The sequence below is a fragment of the Mesoplodon densirostris genome, chromosome 16, assembly GCF_025265405.1.
Source record: "Mesoplodon densirostris isolate mMesDen1 chromosome 16, mMesDen1 primary haplotype, whole genome shotgun sequence".
NCBI classification, from domain to species: domain Eukaryota; kingdom Metazoa; phylum Chordata; class Mammalia; order Artiodactyla; family Ziphiidae; genus Mesoplodon; species Mesoplodon densirostris.
The window spans coordinates 77152945-77172608 of record NC_082676.1 but is presented as its reverse complement, the minus strand read 5'-3'; the positions used below and the strand labels follow the sequence as shown (position 1 = coordinate 77172608).

The 19664-nt window shown below is 44.7% G+C and overlaps 1 protein-coding gene across 1 annotated transcript in view; it reads right to left on the bottom strand.

Moving 5' to 3' along the window:
- SLX4IP (SLX4 interacting protein) overlaps window positions 1-19664 on the bottom strand; it is a 192317-nt gene that overhangs the window by 56463 nt on the left and 116190 nt on the right. Inside the window, 2 exon segments of the mRNA XM_060078396.1 lie at window positions 7720-7840; window positions 12635-12724. Of these exon segments, the coding sequence (XP_059934379.1) occupies window positions 7720-7840; window positions 12635-12724 (211 nt within the window).

The window sequence follows — 19664 nt, the reverse complement described above, 5'->3', positions numbered from 1 at the left end:
GAGTATATGACTGAAATAGATTTACTCGGCAAATGACAGAAGGATTGGGACAAGGACATTTGGGGAAAAGTTATACAGAGTGTGAGAATATTTGCATCTGATGTGAATGTTCTCTGAAAGGCCCCATTAAGAGGTTCTTACAATAAGCTGGACCAGATGACCTGCCCCCATGCGTGCTCGCCAGCCTCTTTCCCCAGCTGCCCAAGTACCTGCTCAAGGACCCAGGAGTGATGCGGCCACGGGGGCAAGGATGAACATTATGCTTGGGCTCAACAGCACAGACTTAACTGCATCAAGGCCGAGCCCTGCCAAATGCCCAATTAATCTGAGCCTCCCCACCAACTCTCATATCGCAGGGAGATGGGCTAGCCGTGGAGGGTGGATTATATTAGACCTCTTTCATCACAGAGGCGGCAACAGCTTACCTTCATTGGAATAGACCCTGATTCAGGATTTGGATGTACCCTCTATGTCTGCCATGTTTCTGCCAGTCACACCACCCATGCACTTCCTGAAGGCCTCATTCACCATCACCAGTGCAGTGATTCTGACCAAGAAACTCATTTTGCAAAATAAGGCAGTGGGTTCATAAAATTCAGTGGTCCTACCAAGCAATCAAGCCAGGCTCAAATGCAGCTGGCCTTATACGATGGTGAAAAGGTCTACTGAAAATTCAGTTATGATACAAACTGCAAGGCAGGAGAGCTTGTGGAGCTGGGGTGAAGCCCTATAAGATGTATTATGTGCTCTGACCAGCAGACCAACACATTCCCTTGGCCAGAATATGTGTTTCCTGGAACCAGGGAGTGGAAGTGGGAAGTGACCACCTCAGCAAAAAGTGTGCCTTCCATCCTCATGACTCTGCTTCTTTAGTACTCGAGAAAAGACTAGAACAGAGAGGAAAACATGAGTCAGGCTGAAAGTTCAAAGCGCCGTGTAACTGTTTCAGGCTCTTCATGCCACTAGACAAACAGACCAAAGGGCGGCTGAAACGTTGGCTCACGATGGTACAAGAAGAGCAACAAGGTATACGGGTAACACAGAAGGAATATAATGCATTCGACCTAGCAGAGCACATCCAGTGCCAAAACTTAACTCAAACTATGGCAACCTCAGAAAGGCAGGACCACTGAGGGCTCAAGTCCCTTAGGAAGGAACGTTTCGGTCACCTCGCCAGGTCAAGAAACCTGATCAGCTGAGTTACTGGCTAAAGACAAAGGGAATATGAAATAAATATTAGAGGAGGGAATATACAAACACCAACTATTTATTTCATGTAAACGACTACAGAAGTTAGAACGATAGCATCTTCCTATATTGTCTTCCTTGCTGTACCACATATATATTTATATATTAACTAAGTTTTTTGTTTTTTTTATTCAAGGTATGTTGGCAATAGTTAGCTTTGTCATTTAGTCAATAAGTAAAACAATATGGGCTGTGAATAAACAACCAAAGGAGGAATAAACATCACTCAGAAATCTCGGGCTTGGAGCTAGGATGTGAGACTTGGGGTTCTCTCTCTTGGAGGAGGTGCTGAGCATATTTTGTCTGTAGTTGGGAGAGTTGTATTGTCAGGCAAAAGCTTGTTGCTATTGTTTGGAAGTTTATGGAAGAAGGAAGCCAACAGGAAAACTTCACTGGATATTTGTAACTCGTATCCACCCACCCAAAACTTCTGCCCATCCTCCCTGCGTTTTGGTAACTTCCCACATTTTTAAAGTCCCACTTTCCCAAGGTAAAAGCCAAACATTTTGCACTCCCTGGCTCACCTGCAACCAGGATACAGCCATGGGATCCTCCCCATGGGATGAGCACAGCGCCAAGGCCACAGGCCAGGCCGTCAGGCTCCTGCAGGCTCAGTGCTGGGCTCTGCAGACGGCAGCTGAAAGGGCTCATGAACCAGAGTCGTTCCCCCATCTTGAGGCTGAGGCTGTGCTGTGTGTGTAGACTCAGAATCGGGCTTCCTGGCCCTCCTACAGGTAGATTCTGTTGAACTACCTAATATCTTTAATCAACTTCTTCTCTGCTGAAGAGCCAGACCAATTCCAGCTAGCCTCAAGCAGAAATGACATTCAACGAAGGATATGAGGTCACTAAGGTTCCTGACCACAAAAGGTTTTAAGCGGGAGACGATCACATGTTTGTTTTCAAAAGGCCCCTCTGGCAGCAGAGGCATGGATGAATTGGGAGGGAAATCAGGAGGCTGTGGCAGTGACTCAAGAGCTGATTCATAAGAAGGGCCTTGACCAAGTGAATGACACAGGGAAAAACAAAAATTTAAGACGAAAAAGGCAAACAACCTGGGCTTCCCTGGGGGCGCAGTGGTTGAGGGTCCGCCTGCCGATGCAGGGGACGCGGGTTCGTGCCCCGGTCCGGGAAGATCCCACATGCCGCGGAGCGGCTGGGCCCGTGAGCCACGGCCGCGGAGCCTGCGCGTCCGGAGCCTGTGCTCCGCAGCGGGAGAGGCCACAACAGTGAGAGGCCCGCGTACCGCAAAAAAAAAAAAAAAAAAAAAAAAAAAAAAAAGGCCAACAACCCAATACAAAGGTAAGCAATAGTTGTAAATATGCAGTTCAGTCAATAAACACATAAAAACAGAAAGATAAAAATCAAAGGGCATGACATCTCTTTGTTTGATTTTTGGCCTGTCAGACTGGCAAAAATTAAAAATACCAGTAACACTCAATATTGGCAAGGCTAAGGGGAAAAATATTAATGAGGTAGAGTTGACAGAATCTGAAGCGAAGTCTTTAAAGCAGAAAATTTCCTACAACATTAATGTTTACTAAATCCACTGAAATAACAATTCCAGGTGACTTAAGAAGGCTGAGGCTACTGGCAAATGTCTGTGCTATGCTGTTCGCTGACTGAGTTTTTGCCGGTACTCTTTGTATTCCTCAATATTACATGATTAAGGAAATGGCTTAAAACTCATTTATGTTATTTTTTAATAAAGGTAACTCAGAGGATGAAATATATTAATTTTATTAAAGCAATCAGCAGTTACCAGCCTGGTGACTTCAGCTCACCCAGCATCATGTGTTAAGTGTCTATCCCATGATGAAGTATGTTATCGTTACTCAGATATGGAAACGGGAAAGGTAAGAAACTCACACAAATAAGGAAGATACCCAATTTACACAAAAGCGAAAACCACACACATTCACCCTAGTCACCAAGACAGTAAGAGCAACTCTATTTTCAGGGAACATGAGACACAGAACTAAACAGTGAGGAGGAAATAGGCAAGGCCTTCGTTACAGTTCGTGGCTCTGAAATTCCTTTTGAAGAAAAAGGCATTTAAAGTAAGACTATGGGAGCAGCCGAGAAGAGGCAGTTTCCATTTTTAGTGATGCTGATAATAAACAGTCTGGGATGGGCGGCATCACTATGTATGTCTGCTTCATCCCTGTGGGTGTGCATGTCCTAGAAGATGATGCACCTCGGCCCTCTATGGAAGGCAGCCCTGGGGTAGAGATGGGCGAACAGCGCTCTGACCCTTAGGAAATTAACAGTTTAGTATGAGGTGAAGCAGAGTTACTGGTTTCTCTTGAATTAAGCAGCACGGTCATTTGGAGGAAAAAAAAAGAAAAAAAAGAGGCTCTGGGGTGGCAACCCCTCAATCTTTTTTTTTTTTTTTTTTTTTTTTTTCTTTTTTTGCTGTACGCGGGCCTCTCACTGCTGTGGCCTCTCCCGTTGCGGAGCACAGGCTCCGGACACACAGGCTCCGCGGCCATGGCTCGCGGGCCCAGCCGCTCCGCGGCATGTGGGATCTTCCGGGATCGGGGCACGAACCCGTGTCCCCTGCATCGGCAGGCGGACTCTCAACCACTGCGCCACCAGGGAAGCCCAACCCCTCAATCTTTACCAACAAAGAAAGGGAGAAAGGCAGGTAAACTGATTATAAAACAATTATAATACAATGTGACCAATGTTATAAAAGTGCTCTGAGCAAGGAAGACAGGAAATTGAGGAAGACTTTGTAGAAGTAATATTTGAGTTAGGTCTTAAAAGCTGAATACTAGGAGATTTCCGGACAAAAGAGAAACCTGAAAATGTAAAAGCACAGAGGTATAAAGAAGGCAGGTTTGCAGGAAATAGAAAAGTGAGTAGCAGGAAGGGACAAGGCAGGCGAGGTAAGTTACAGCAGGCCTTGACCTTACTAAGGAAGAGGAAAGATGTATCCATGTGTGTAATTAATCACTTGTACAAACATTTATGAAGAACCTACTGCAAACCGGAAAATATGCTCCATGCCGGGGATACCACGGATCATAAAAGAGGCAGAACCTGTCTTCTGGCGACTGGCACATTTGTGGAGAGATCATTAATCAAATGGTGTGAACCAAAGTGCAGGATGCTCCTGGGCCTGGAAACAGGGGACCTGTGGACAGGATACACTTCCCTGGGGTGTGGACTTTGAGCGGAGAGCTGAAGGTGGCAGAGGGCAGGGGAGGACCAGCACTCCAACACAGGCAGAGGCCCCAGGATGAGTGGAAGAACGGGGCTTTGAAAGAGAGGAACTGAGACTGCTGTGGCTGAAGCATGAGAGAAGGAACAAGGGGCACAAGATGAGGCTGGAGAGGCGTCTACCCCAGAGATCTTGGCCTTCGCCCAGGAGCCCTGGGGAAATCCTAAAGGGCTTTCAGCACAAAGATCAGACCTGTGACGTGAAGGGATTACACTAACTCAAGTGTTGACAGCAGGTGGGGCATCGGCCAGAGCGAGCGCAAGGGCGCCAGCGAGCGTGCTGCTGCAGGTGTTTGAGTGTCCAGCTGAGGCGGGACCATGGACTGCTTGGTGGCAACAGAGAAGAGGACTAGCTCAGGTGGGGACATTGAAAGACATGCTCAGTCAAAGGTTAACTGTTCTCAGAAGCAGAAAGAAGGAAGATGCTGCTTTCACACCGAGTTGGCTTTCGAAGAGGGAGAGGAGTGAGCAGCACACCATTGCATCAGCACCCTCCTGCTTTCTTGGGCAATCAACGGCGCTGCTTATCTCCGACAGAGAAGCCCGGCATTCACCCCCACTAGCGGGCATCGGAGGCTCCAGGGGCAAAAAAAGGCTTCTCGTTTGTGGTTGTATGTTAAATAAACCAAGTCAGAGGCAAATGACAAACTGAGAAAAATCTCTTGCAACACACAACACACAGAGCTTGAATATCCTTAAGGAGCTCTTACAATGTATGAACATTAGAGAGAAATATTATAAAGAAATTGAAGTGTGCAAATATCTAGATCATCAAGGTGTCCACTGTACCACTGTTTACAACAGTGAAAATATTAGATGCGACCTAAATGTCCCACTGATAAATCAAACTATGGACACAATGGAATTCTATGCAGTCATTAAAAACAGTGATGTGGACCCTGAATGGCCAAAACAATCTTGAAAAACAAGAACAAAGTTGGAAGAGTCACACTTTCTAATTTCAAAACCTACTATAAAGCTATGGTAATCAATACAGTGTGGTATTGGCATAAAGACAGACATATAGACCAACAGAATAGAAGAGAGAGCCCAGAAGTAAACTCTCATATTTATGGTCAAATGGTTTTTAATAATGGCGCCAAGGCCACTCAATGGGGCAAAGGACAGGCTTTTCAACAAATGGCACTGGGAAAACTGGATGTCCACATGTGGAAGAACAAAGTTGGACCCTTAACTTAAACCATATAAAAGATTAACTCAAAATGAATCAAAGACCTAAATGTAAGAGCTAAGTCCATAAAAACTCTTAGAAGAAAAAAATAGGGAAAAGCTTCGTGACACTGAATCCAGCAATGATTTATTGGATATGACATCAACTGGCTACATCAAAATTAAAAACGTTTGTGTCAAAGGACATTGTCAAAGGCTTTGTTTTCTCCATTTCTCTCAGGAGGGAGAAAATATCTGCAAACCATATCTGATAAAAGATTAATATCCAGAATATATAAAGAATTCCTACAACTCAAAAAAATAAACAAACAACCTAATTAAAAAATGGGCCAAGGACATCAACAGTCATTTCTCCAAAGATACAGAAATAGTTAATAAGCACATGAAAAGATGGTCAACATCACTAATCATTAAAGAAATGCAAACCCAAACCACAGTGTGATACCACTTCACATCTGTTAAATTTTAAAAATGGTGATGTACGTGTTTCAAAGGACTTTCATATTATGTTAGGTGGGAAAAAAACAGATTACAAAATTGTATGTACAGTAAGATCACTTTTCTGTTTAAAAACAAACTTCTTGCCCACGTGAGCCCAAGAAAGGCTTTGAGTTTCATCTTGGGGCCAGAACACCATGTGTGCCCTGCCTGTGAGAGAGGCTGGGAAAGTGAGTATTTAGCTCTTCCCTCAGTAGGAGTGGAGGCCAGGGGAGGGGCCAGTTAAGGATCGGGACTGACTAAGCCACTACCACAGTGGAGACAGAGGTCTTGGAACTTTCTCTGCTCCTTTTCCTTCCGTACCAGTTAGAAAGCGACACTAGCCAGGTCTGCTGGAGTACAAAGGATGCAAGCTCCTACGGCTTTTCTCAAGAAGACTTACAGTATTACTAAGCAAAACGCCAGCAAGCGTCATCTAATACAATATTGTTTGGACTGAAAATTCTATTTGTCTGAGGCTTTCGGTTTGAATAAACTCAACCTATCTGCCCACTTATCAGTCGTGCCCAAGTAAACAGCGCAGATTAAGTATGCCTTCAAAGGGGAGGACGTGACGCCATTCTTTCCCTAAAGAGGTGTTGCATTAGCATAATCTAGTTCACAGCACTACAGTGCTGTCCTCTGAGGATTAACATGGGTTGACTGTAAGTGTACTACAAAGAGTGCCGTGAAATGCTAACTTAAAATAAAAAAATTTAAAACACCACAATGACAGAGTGGAGAGAACACTGGGCGGGGGGGTCAGGTTCTGCTGCTTGTCACCCAAGTCCTCCTACATATTCAACGTATCCCTGAATATGCTGAATATGAACCTATGCATCAGGCACCGAGCTAAGTGCTGGAGGCAGGGAGAGGAGAAGGGGAGATGCCAGATACACGACATAACCTTTGTTCTTGAGAAGATGGTCTTTTATTTGGGCAACCCCCTTAATCTCGCAACCTCAGCTTCTTCACCCATAACTCGAGGATATGACCATTCTCCAAGTGTTATTAGGATAACAGGGTGGGATATTTCAACCTCAGTACCCTTGACATTTCGGGGGATAGTGTCTTGCTGTGGGGAGCTGCCCTGGGCACTGTAGGATATATAGTGGCGTCCCTGGCCTCTACCCACCAGATGCCAGTAGCTCCCCACCATAGTTATGACAACCCAGACTGTCACAGACATTTCCAAATGTCCCCTGGGGCAAAAGCACCCCCAGGTGAGAACTTCTGAAATAGGGTGACATAAATGAAAGCATTTAGAAAAGCATAAAGCCCCAAACCAAGTCAGTGTTAACGTAAACCCAGCTGTAAGACTACTTGTCAAAAAAAAAAAAATTCCTTTAAAGAATTTATAGCTTCCTTAGGAATGTTTTATTTTCTATTTTTATGTATTTTGCCTACCATTAAAAGCCCTTCAGGGCTTTCTGGTTAATTTTCTTTACCTAATGAAAGCATCTTCAATAGAACATATTTTTAAAAAATCACTGTACTAACGTGACAGTCAGAGTCAAACATAACTGCCATCTCTACAAAGCAGAAATTTCATCCAAAATCAAAGTACTCCATTCCTACCTTTTAAGGACAAGGGACTGGATCTTGTGAATTCTGTATTTGACGGCCTGTGCTGTTTACGAACTCCTAAGTATTCCTTCACTCTTGAATCAATGGTTTCTTTTAACAGTAAACAGACTTCCTAAAGTAAATCAGAAAATTAGATATAACTTTCTAATGTAATGCAATGCACAAAAAGTCAATGTCATGCATATTTAAAAGCCAAAATCGAACATTTCATTTTGTTTGCTTTTTAAATTAGCTATGAATGAATAAAGGAATCTTATATGTGCTCATGGATAACACTGCAGATTTAAATTTGCCACTGAGCTTTGCTGGAAACCATGATGTTGGCTTACTCTGTGATATAAGAAATACATTTCATTTCTCTCTGCTTCAGTTTCACATTTCTAAAAGGAAGATAAAAGCACTTAAATGTAAAAATCAGGGCGAGGAGGTGACAAAATCAGAGAGGTAAAGACTGTTTTCGTGTAAATATCAAGCCGTGGGATTGTGACAAACAGAAGAGAGAAGTCAAACAGAGCCAACTCTGGATGGAGATGGTAGCCCCAGAGCCAGGTCCACTGGGTGGGGACTGTGGACCGGGAGAGGCTGGGAACCAAGGCACAGTCAGAGGGAACCCTGACCCCAAAGCAGTCAACAGGGGGCAGCCCCCCGTGCTTTCATATGGGGACACAAGGCACAGTGATACCAGATCTTCCAATTTGTTTAAGAGGAACTAGAGACAGTGATTTTTATACAAAAATTTCCCACTTTTCAAACTTGGTTCAAAAAACTTTTAATACCCAACCGCCATAATTCATTAGTTTCTGGGATTTACAAATCTACTAAAAAGGAATAGCACCGAGTGGTGGGTTGAATAGAGAACTGGAAATCAGGAGTCTGATTTTCTTCTCATACTTGTTGATGATACTGTATATACTTTTGTGAAAACTGCACTATGTTCACCTATTCATCATAAAAATAATTTAACTTCTTATATTGCTCAAAAGGAGACTAATATTTATTAGGCAACAGAAACACAGGGTTTTACTTCAATGTCAGCATCCCATATGACTAGCAAATTTCTGGAGCTACCGTTTTACGTATCGGTTATTGATAAAAAGAAAAACAAAACTTTAAAAGTCCAACCACACAATGGGATGACACTGCCCATTCCAGCTACACTAGAAGAAAAATGTTACCTGATGTAGGGAAAGGAAAAAATTGCCCACAAATCTAAATTTCTTAACTGAGATTAAGAGCTGATGCGTAAGGATGGGTAATTCTGGTTCAGTTCCCAAGGACTCTGCAGAAGACTCAGAGTTTCCAGGTCGCCTCAAACCTGTTTCACTGGTTTCTGGCGATGCCATCTCAGGTTGATCTCTTAGAATCTTCATAAATTAAAATGAGGACAGAGTTGTAAGCTCCTTCAAAGGGCAACGAGAGCCAAACTTTTCTTTCGTTGCAAATACGTGTACGCCTCACACAGTACAGAGGACCCTTGACTTAATTGACAAACATGAGTTTCTTGACAAAATACAAACACGGGTCTCCTCTCTCCTGCTCTCATTTTGTGGCCCAAAGATGCAGTGCCTTGTGGAATACAGCCGTATTCGTTTACAGTTAGAGTTTTGGCATTGTTCATGCAATAGAAAGGCAGCCTTGTCTCATACTGTTGTTTTAACAATTAAAGAATTCTGCTTCACATGCAGGGTTCAACGATGACTGAGCTAGAAACTATGTGAAAGACATACATGGAAACAAGGATTGTTAAAATTTGGCCATAAATGCCCTATAAGGCCAGAACTAAAAATAGTATGACAAAAATAAAGCCAAGGCCCATACACACAAACTCTCTCCCTAGAGTTACGGAGCTTTCCTTCCATGAGTCAGGTTTGACAAATGGAAGGTAGACAGTGTGCGCTGTGGTCGAGATACCCTAGTAACTGACCACACTGCACTTGGCGAAGTGTCCTCTTCAGAACCAGAGCAAGGGGAGAAAAGACAAATTCCCAGCTAAATTGGAGGCGTGGCAAGAAGGCCAAGTTCGAATCAAGGAGCAAGAGAGAGATGTGCCCAACATCTCCAGGCTAACAGGGGTCCATGTGTGCTTCCCCAGGTTTACAAACGGAACGGTTTGAGTTCAATTGTTTGGGTACAAAGACTACTCATGCTGGACTCAAAATAAACACATGTTTAATACATGTAATTAGTTCCTTTTCCTGAAAAGGAACTGGATATTCTTAAGACTTTCACTATGCAAAGCGACTGTTAAAATGCAATCAAACTGATTGCTCATGAAATCCCAGTCTCGAGATAATCTAATGATTAAAAAAACTGAACATAGGCTAAAGTCATATCCTCAACTAGCTTTTCTCCTTTCTTATACACACACACACAAATTATCCCAGAGCGATTTTAACGTCAGTGAACACACTTTGAAGGAACAAATTCAGTAAAAGCCACAAACTATCTACTTTGCTTTGAGAGGGAAACTCAGCTTGCTGGCACTGCATCGGAGCTCTGCAGGTCTAATCGTGCTCTGAGCATCTTGCTAAGTCACGCCCTGCTGCCCGGACATAGGTACGAGGTGGAGCAGCACAGTTGCTTGTGGCACTCTGGAAAATTCTAGCCTTACGCTTTGGCTAGGAAGTGAGTCACATACCCACAGATTTATTGTAAAGCCTTCCAAATCAACTGAATCTTGGCAAAATTGACTAAATATCAACAAAAAAGGTTTAAGGCCGCGGTGGCAGAGCTGGGAGAGAATAGAGGAAAATGGAATGGTGGATTCTAGGATGCTGTTAATGTAAGTCAAACTTTTTGGGTGGGGTCCCCTGGGGTGCATATTAGTCACTTTGGGGAAACGAATTAACTGTTTTGAATCATAGGGACGTGTGTTGAGAAGCCAAAGCTTGGAATGACATGAAGGTGAGTTGTAGAAGGAGATGCTGGCCTATCAAACGTTAAGCCCTGAAGAGTACGGTTCACGGCTATTTACTTGAATGAAAATCCCATCATACAGAACCTTGTGCCTTCTTGCTCCAGCTTCAGGCCACTGGATATCCTTCGCAAAATTAGGACAAAAAAGTCCTGATAATATTATTATCTCCTGACTGAAAATGTATCACTTATAAATTTTCTTTTGGGAGTTTTCTTTTCTAGTTATCTCCAAAAGCTGACTGAAAACAGTTATCACAGTAAAGGTGTAAAAAAGTGGTATAAAAAAGTACCACTATCACTAGTTTCTTCTCCATATACTACCTTTTAGTAAAATGCATTTTTATTTCTAGCTCTAAAAAGCTGTTGTGACCAACGAATATCATGGAAGACACCAAGGGCTCTAACTTCTGGAAAGTTATGTGAAAGCCACAGGCTCACTGTCCTGCTCTCCTGTAAGCAGGGATCTGGAGAAGGGAGCCAAGCACATGCTGAGAGCTAGAGGCACCTTCTCACCCTCTGCCACAGTGGCACTTGGGTGGGACCTTGGAAACTGAGAGCCGGGAGTGACTCAGCCAGGGTCTGGGAGAACCCCTTCATCTACAGAGGAGGAGGCTGGGGCCCAGGAGGTCCAACATCGCCACCCTGTCACATGACCACTCCCTTTACTGACTGAGCATCAGCTTAGTGACTGGCCACGGCGAGAGGAGGGCCGTGATCAACCATCTCTACACTTTGTCAAAGGATCACACGGTGCAGAAGAGGATTTCAGACCGGTGAGAAAGACCAGCTTTGTGTCAACCCCACACCTGCTCCAGGTGCTCAGTCCATCCTTTACGGCCAGCCAGGATTACAGTCCCTGCTTACCTGGAAAAGTCACTTTAACTTCTTTTTTTTTTTTTCCTTTTGCGGTACGCGGGCCTCTCACTGCTGTGGCCTCTCCCGTTGCGGAGCACAGGCTCCGGACGCGAGTCATGTGGCCATGACTCACGGGCCCAGCCGCTCCGCGGCATGTGGGATCCTCCGAGACCGGGGCACGAACCCATGTCCCCTGCATCAACAGGCGGACTCTCAACCACTGCGCCACCAGGGAAGCCCCGACTTCTTCTTTTTTTAATACAAAGAACCCTTTCCCCCAAACAAAGAGGTAGGAAATTTCTGGTTTAAATACTAGAATAGCAAAGGAAATAGATAGATGTGTCCATTTCCGAAGAAACAGCAACAACAAAAAAGCAGGTGTATGTCTGTTGTGGGGAACACAACTGCTTTTCAAGGATTAAATAGCACTCAAGATTTATTGTCCATTAATGAAAATGAAAGCTGGAAAAAGAGCTAATATTCCTTTTAAGAGCAGCTCCTTGCATTTAAAATAGTGAAAAGTTTTAAGGACAGCACAGGGAACTATATTCAGTATCATGTAATAGGACTTCCCTGGTGGCGCAGTGGTTAAGACTTCGCCTGTCAAGCAGGGGACATGGGTTCAATCCCTGGTCCAAGAAGATCCCATGTGCCGCGGAGCAACTAAGCCCGTGCGCCACAACTACAGAGCCTGAGCTTTAGAGCCCGCGTGCTGCAACTACTGAAGCCCGAGTGCCACAACTACTGAAGCCCATGCTCCTAGAGCCTGTGCTCCGCGACAAGAGAAGCCACTGCAATGAGAAGCCCATGCACCTCAACGAAGAGTACCTCCCGTTTGCCACAACTAGAGAAAGCCTGCACACAGCAACAAAGACCCAATGCAGCCAAAAAAGAAGGAAAAAAAAAGAAAAAAGAATGAACTAATTCCGCTACTAATGAAATAAACAAATCCTGAAAGAATTTATTTAAAAAAATCATGTAATAACCTATAACGGAAAAGAATCTGAAAAAGAATACGTGTGTGTGTGTGTGTGTGTGTGTCTGTATGTATAACTGAATCACTTTGCTGTACAACTGAAACACCTTAAATCAACTATACTTCAATTTTAAAAAATAGTGAAAAGTTTTCTGGTACCTCTTTCTTCTGTTCAGAAAACCAGCTGGTATCTTTGTTTGAACCTTGCGGAGATATATGAAGATCCACCAGGACAGCAAAATTCCCACACTGAAAGACATTAATGGCAGAGTTAGCTCACGCCCAGCAAACAATGAGAGAAAATCTCACAAATTCCTATGTGGTTGCTCATGATGAAACGGCAACAAAGTTCACTACTGGACAGAAACGTTAATATGGGGCGGGGTAAAACTCATAACCCGATGCTTTCTGCAAGTTTATAATTTATGCTAGAAATGCTAGGGAGAAATTTAATCAGGATAGGAAAGACAAAATATCTATCTCTGGGCCGCACCTTCAAGGAGGATGCCCAGAAATCTGGCAGCAGTTGGAAGGCTATTAAACACTGAGAAAAGTTAAATAGGTCAGTACGAGGTAGGCTCCAGAAAAGAATGAGTCCGTGGATGGCCAGGGGAATTCTTTCTTCCAGATAGGCGAGAACAGACAGAAGTTACTGCATTTTTAGACAGACAAAAGGACTGGCTGGGACCGTACATCTTGGACTAGAACTAGAAGCACGGACAAATGAAAAAGAACCAAAGAGCAGAAGGTAGATGCTGAGCGACAGTTATGAAAACTACATGAGTTTTATTAAAATATGCTACAAAACTGTACAAAGCCTGTCTCCTTTCTTATTTGGTAGGCTAGAGCTGTCTAGCACTTTGGAAAAAATGGAAATCTTCTCTATCTGCACTGTTCAACAGGGAAGCCAATAGCCTTATGTGGTTACTGTGCACTTGAAATGTGGCTATGGTGACTGAGAAGCTGAACTTTTTATTTTATTTAATTTCAATCTAATTTAAACAGCCACATGTAGCTAGCAGCTCTGAGGCATGGCTACAGACCCTGTAAAAACGTGTAGCTTCATAAACCCTCATACCGTATGAGTAAAGTAATCTGAGAATCTCAAGATAACTGTGGATGAACTAACTTAGAAAAGCACCGTGGGTTGCTTTATGGCCAGCAGGGGAAGTCATTTTTGTACCTCTTTGGCTAAACAATTTTTTTAAAATTCTGTGCTATAATTCAGTGGTGAAAAAAATATATTTTTTCAACAAACGGTGTGAGAATACCAGATATAATATGGAAAGAAAATGAAACTCGACACCTACCTCACACCGTACACAGAAGTTGATTTGAGATGAATCACAGACCTAAATGTAAAAAACCAAATCTATCTTCCCAAACTTGGGGTAGAAAAAGATTTCTTAGACAGGATCCAGAAAGCACTAATTATAAAAGAAAAAAATCAGCACGCTGGACTTGATCAAAATTAAAAACTTCTGCTCATCAAAAGACACCATTAATAAAATGGATATGTATGCCATAGACTGTGAGAAAATATCCATAAATGCACGTGTCTGACATAAAGGACTGGTGTCTAAAATATGTAAAAAATACTTCTACAAATTGACGTTAAAAAAACAAAACAACACAAGCTTGGACAGACAATTCACAATTAAGATAAACAACTGGTGAACAGGTACATGAAAAAAAGTGTACAACATCATCGCTTATCAAGCAAATACAAATTAACACTGCCAAGAGATACAACTACACACCTACTACAACAACTGCAGTGAAAAAGACTGACGCACACCAAATGTTGGTAAGGATGGGGAGTGACCCAAACTCACACACTGCTAGTGGCAATGGAAAACGGTTCAACCACCCTGGCAAATATTTGTCAGTTTCCTACAGTTAAACACATATTTATTTTACCATCTAAGCCAGCAACTCCACCTCAGGTATTTACCTGCGAGAGATGAAACATATGTGCACACAAAGAAATGTACACAAACGTGCGTGGATGTTTTATTTGCAAGAATCGAAATGGAAGACAACCCGAAAGCCTCTCACCAGGAGAACAAACAAACTGTGGTATATTCATGCAATGGAACCCTCCTCACCAAACTACTGATCCGCTCAACACAGACTAATATCATTAACATTGCACTGAGCAAAGCCAGGCTAAAACACATACTGCATGATTCCATTTATATAAAGTTCTAGAAAAGCAAAATTAAATCTATGGTCAAAGAAATCAGCACAGTGATTGCTCAGGGAGAAACTGACTGGGGAATGTTCTATGTCTTGTTATACAATTAAGATCAGTTCGTTTCCCTGTATATACGTTACATATCAATAATAAATGACTTTTTAAGTACTGTGTGAAAATACACTCTTATTTGTTGACAGATATTTAAAATGTAAGTATTATGTCCTTGAAAATGTGTGGGTATTTGGGGGGAGAACAAAGTGAACTTCCCTGGGTAATAAATCATAAAATATAATGAAAAATGGTCTCCTACAATGTCAAACAGTGCAATGTCACCCACAGAACTACAGTTTAGTGAGCTGCAACCAGCATTTTATTTTAAGGAAAGAGAAATGGGATAAAAAAAATACCAATGTGTCACATGGTAAAGTTAAGTCTTGTTTTGTGAAACTTAGGTATGAGTGTACTGAGTTATGATATAAAGCCTATTTCTCACTGTGGGTTGTGGTCAAAAATGTGTGAAAACCATATTCAAATACACTGTTATTTTAAAAGTTTCTTCCATGTTGATTATCGATTTAACCTTTAAGGAGTATGCTGCCACCAGGTGGAGGTCTCATGTCACAACTACAGGATCTTAGCCAGGGATTATTAACCTTTCATGTGCCACGGACCTCTTTGTTCAGTTGTGAAGCTGATGAAACCTGTGCATAATAATGTTTTTAAATGCATGGAGACACAATGCATAGGAGTAAAAAGAAAGCCAATTATACTGAAGTACAGTTACCCATATTAAAAAAAATTGTAATATAGTAATGGATGTACTTGTTCAATAAGGCATTGGACCTTGTCACACAGTGGTGGATCTAAAAACTACTATAAATCCAAAGTAGTGATAAGCATAAATGACATTTTCAGATATCTGCCACAATTATAATGCAATATGAAAAGAGCTGTGATTTCTAATGGTAACAAACATTGCTAATACTATTGTGTTCTGAGTATTTCGTTCATAATAAAAACAAAATTTATTAGAACTTGGTCAAAGTAAAGATGCAACTTTTTTCCCATCCAAGTTCACTGACCCTCTGAATTCTCTCACAGGCCTGTTGAGGCTCCACGGATCCCAGAACAAGAGCCCCTCCAAAGAGGTGAGACATGCCTCATGCACATTCTACTGGGTTTCCTGTGGGTGTTCCACCCTGACTGTTCAGTCAGACCAAGTTCTCTGCTACCCCTTTGTCATCAGCAAAGATGATTTTTTAAATTAAAAAAAAAGTGACGTTTGAACAACCTGAACTGATACTATGTAATAGTATCCTTCTAAAAAATTGAATGATAAGGTCCAATTTGGTATTTTTCATCATTTTAGCTCTGATCACAAAGAAGCTAGTCTGTTTGATTATAAGAAGACTGATTAGAATGTCTTTTTTTTTTTTTTTTTTAATAAATCATTGAATCTCACTCTGGTGCTCAAACCTTCCCGGGCTTCCCGCCAGACTCCCCGCTCCCCAGCGGGGCTCTCCCTCTGCAGCCAGCCTTCTGAGTTTTCCAGCAAGAGCTCTCTCCAGCTCCCACAGTAATCAGAGATATTTTGCCTTTCTGAAGTTCCCTGCTCTCAAAGCTTTGCTTCTTTTCTCCCATGAGTAAACAGAAGTGAAAAAAAAGAAAGAAAGAAAGAAAGAAAAAGAACACCACCCCTGACTGCTGCTGGCAGCACAGCCCCTCCTGCCCCTTAATTAGGGGCCATTTCTTCTCTACTCTTCCAGGCAGAGCAGCACAGTCAGCATCACTGGGCTCTCAGGCCAGAGCTGCTCACGCTACACAGGCCACGTTACCTCCCTCACAGCCCAGCAGCTACGAGAGGAAGCTCAGCATCCCACGCCTGGGCTGGGAACCAACCGGCTGGGGGCCGGTCCGGCTTCCTCCTCCTCCACCCAGAGGTTTCGGCCAAAAACCTGGGAGTCACCCCTAACTCCTCCCTTCCCTCACCCTCAGTCACCACGCCTGGTAGATTTGGCTTCTTCAAGAGCTAAACACACCCCTCCTCTCTGGCTCTCCAGCTCACGTCATCTCCCACTTGGAGCATCAGGGCCACTTCTCGGAGTCCTGGATGAACTCCCCAGCCTCCACCAGAGCCACGCCTGCCGCAGAGAGGATGCCGAGGCTCCAAGTCTCTGATGAGGCCCGCTCCCCACTGTCTCCCGCTGCTCCTGGGCACATGCTCTCTGCCCTTTGCTTCCAGAGCACCTCGATGCCCCCATGCCCGGTGGGCTCTCACGCATCCTCAAACCCTCGCAGGAGTGCGGCCATCCCCATGGAGCTTTTCTGAACAGTTTGCCACTCCCTCCTCCGGATCAGCAGTGCTTCCCGTGCTTATTTCTGCATTCAGTGGCTGGTCCATGTAGGGGCCTCGGCTGCCAGACTGTCAGCTCCTCAGTGGTGACAGGGTCCACACCTCAGTCCCTCTGCATCCCAGGGATCAGCACAGGGCCAGCTCACAGTAAATGCTTAATATTTAGTGGAAGGAAGGGAGGGACGAAGGGAGGGAGGGAGGGAGGGAGGAAGGAAGGGAGGGAGGGAGGAAAGAAGGAAGGAAGGGAGGGAGGGAGGGAGGAAGGGAGGAAGGAAGGAGGGAAGGAGGGAAGGAGGGAGGGAGGGAAGGGAGGAGGGAAGGAAGGAAGGAAGGAAGGAAGGAGGGAAGGAGGGAGGGAAGGAGGGAAGGAGGGAGGGAGGGAAGGGAGGAGGGAAGGAAGGAAGGAAAGAAGGAAGGAAGGAAGGAGGGAAGGAGGGAAGGAGGGAGGGAGGGAAGGGAGGAGGGAAGGAAGGAAGGAAAGAAGGAAGGAAGGAGGGAAGGAGGGAAGGAGGGAGGGAGGGAAGGGAGGAGGGAAGGAAGGAAGGAAAGAAGGAAGGAAGGAGGGAAGGAGGGAAGGAGGGAAGGAGGGAGGGAGGGAAGGGAGGAGGGAAGGAAGGAAGGAAAGAAGGAAGGAAGGAAGGAGGGAAGGAGGGAAGGAGGGAAGGAGGGAGGGAGGGAAGGGAGGAGGGAAGGAAGGAAGGAGGGAAGGAGGGAGGGAGGGAAGGGAGGAGGGAAGGAAGGAAGGAAAGAAGGAAGGAAGGAGGGAAGGAGGGAAGGAGGGAAGGAGGGAGGGAAGGGAGGAGGGAAGGAAGGAAGGAGGGAAGGAGGGAGGGAGGGAAGGGAGGAGGGAAGGAAGGAAGGAAAGAAGGAAGGAAGGAGGGAAGGAGGGAAGGAGGGAGGGAGGGAAGGGAGGAGGGAAGGAAGGAAGGAAAGAAGGAAGGAAGGAAGGAGGGAAGGAGGGAGGAAGGAAGGAGGGAAGGAGGGAGGGAGGGGGGGGCAATCACAGCCTTATCTGCAAACTGGGGGCTCCGACATCACTCTGGGGACAAGGTCACTCTGACTGAGCCCAGGACACTGATGTGTCATAGAACAACTTTCTCCCTCCTTATTCTGGAGCGGCGACAACTATACCATCACCAGTGACAACCACTCATTTTCCATATTTTGGAAAAAGGGAATTCAAGGATCCTAGGATTACCTCACCCCAAACTCACTGCCAACCAAGCATGTTGGTGATTTTTCCTATTTCTTTCCTAAGAATTCCAAAGCCGAAACTTAACTGTTACCAAGTCTTCAGGGGTGGGAGATCTTGTCCTCTAATTGTACATTAAGTGTAAAATAAAGGAGAAACTGCTAACACTTCTCATACGTGTAGCTCTCTCAGATGCAGGTTCAAAACTCTGAGTTACGTGGAAGGCTCTCCACATTCTCTCATTCGTTCGTTCATTCATTTATTCATTCCCCACTGAGTTTCACAGGAGCCCTGGGCCAGAGCCGGTGCGGGGCGGGTGCGTATCAGAGCACTGCAGGCAGTGTGACCACAGTGCATACCCAAGGGAGCTGAGTGTCAACTCCCCCTGAGGGAGGCCAGGGAGGAGGGTGTGATGTTGCAGCTGAGTCCTGAGGAACAGGGTGGCAAGTGGTCCAGAGAGAGGCCCAAGGAAGGAGCTCGGTATATGCTCTGAGGATGGTGGAGTCTGACGACACGGAAACAGGGCAGGAGGGCTCAGAGCACAGAGCAGCCCCGGACTGGCTGAGGGGCCAAGGAGACTGCAGGCTGGAGGGTGGAAATGACCCGAGCCAGGCATCCAGGTTTAAAGCCACCACAAGAGCCCAAACAAGAGGCAGTAGAAGGTGATCCTGAGGTGGGGAGGAAGGAGCAGATTTGAGGGATACTCGGAAGACAGAGTCAAGAGCCTGTGGTTGGGTGCGGAGGGGGAGGGGCAAGGGTGACCCCAGGGCCCACGGGCAGTTTCCCCCATATGGGTCTGTCGCACTGTCACCGGCATTGTACACCCACCTATTATTAAAGATTTAAGGCAGCCTGGATTAACAAGGCAAAGATTTAAAATGGGGGAATAAGTCAGAAAAACAAGGGTAAAAAGATAAAATGAAGCCAGGGCTAGGTCTCACAGGTCTGTACAAAAGCCCCACCATGTCCGAAGTCTCTGCAACAGTCTGCTCTCAGTTTGCTAGTTACCAATGTGAAAGACAAGAGGCCAGAGGCCGCCAGATGAGAACAAATCGGTGCTGAGGATAACTCAATCAATCCCGATACTCAGTCTAGAAAGACATTTCTCCTGAATATCTTCATGAAAACACATGGCAATTATCCTCCGGGAGCATCAACTTGACTCAAAGGCTCTAGCAAAATATTAAATATTTTCGGGGGCTTCCCTGGTGGCGCAGTGGTTGAGAGCCCGCCTGCCGATGCAGGGGACACGGGTTGGTGCCCCGGTCCGGGAAGATCCCACATGCCGTGGAGCGGCTGGGCCCGTGAGCCATGGCCGTTGAGCGTGCACGTCCAGAGCCTGTGCTCCGCAACGGGAGAGGCCACAACAGCGTGAGGCCCACATACCGCAAAAAAAAAAAAAAAAAAAAAAAAAATTAAATATTTTCATATCCAAACGAACCGC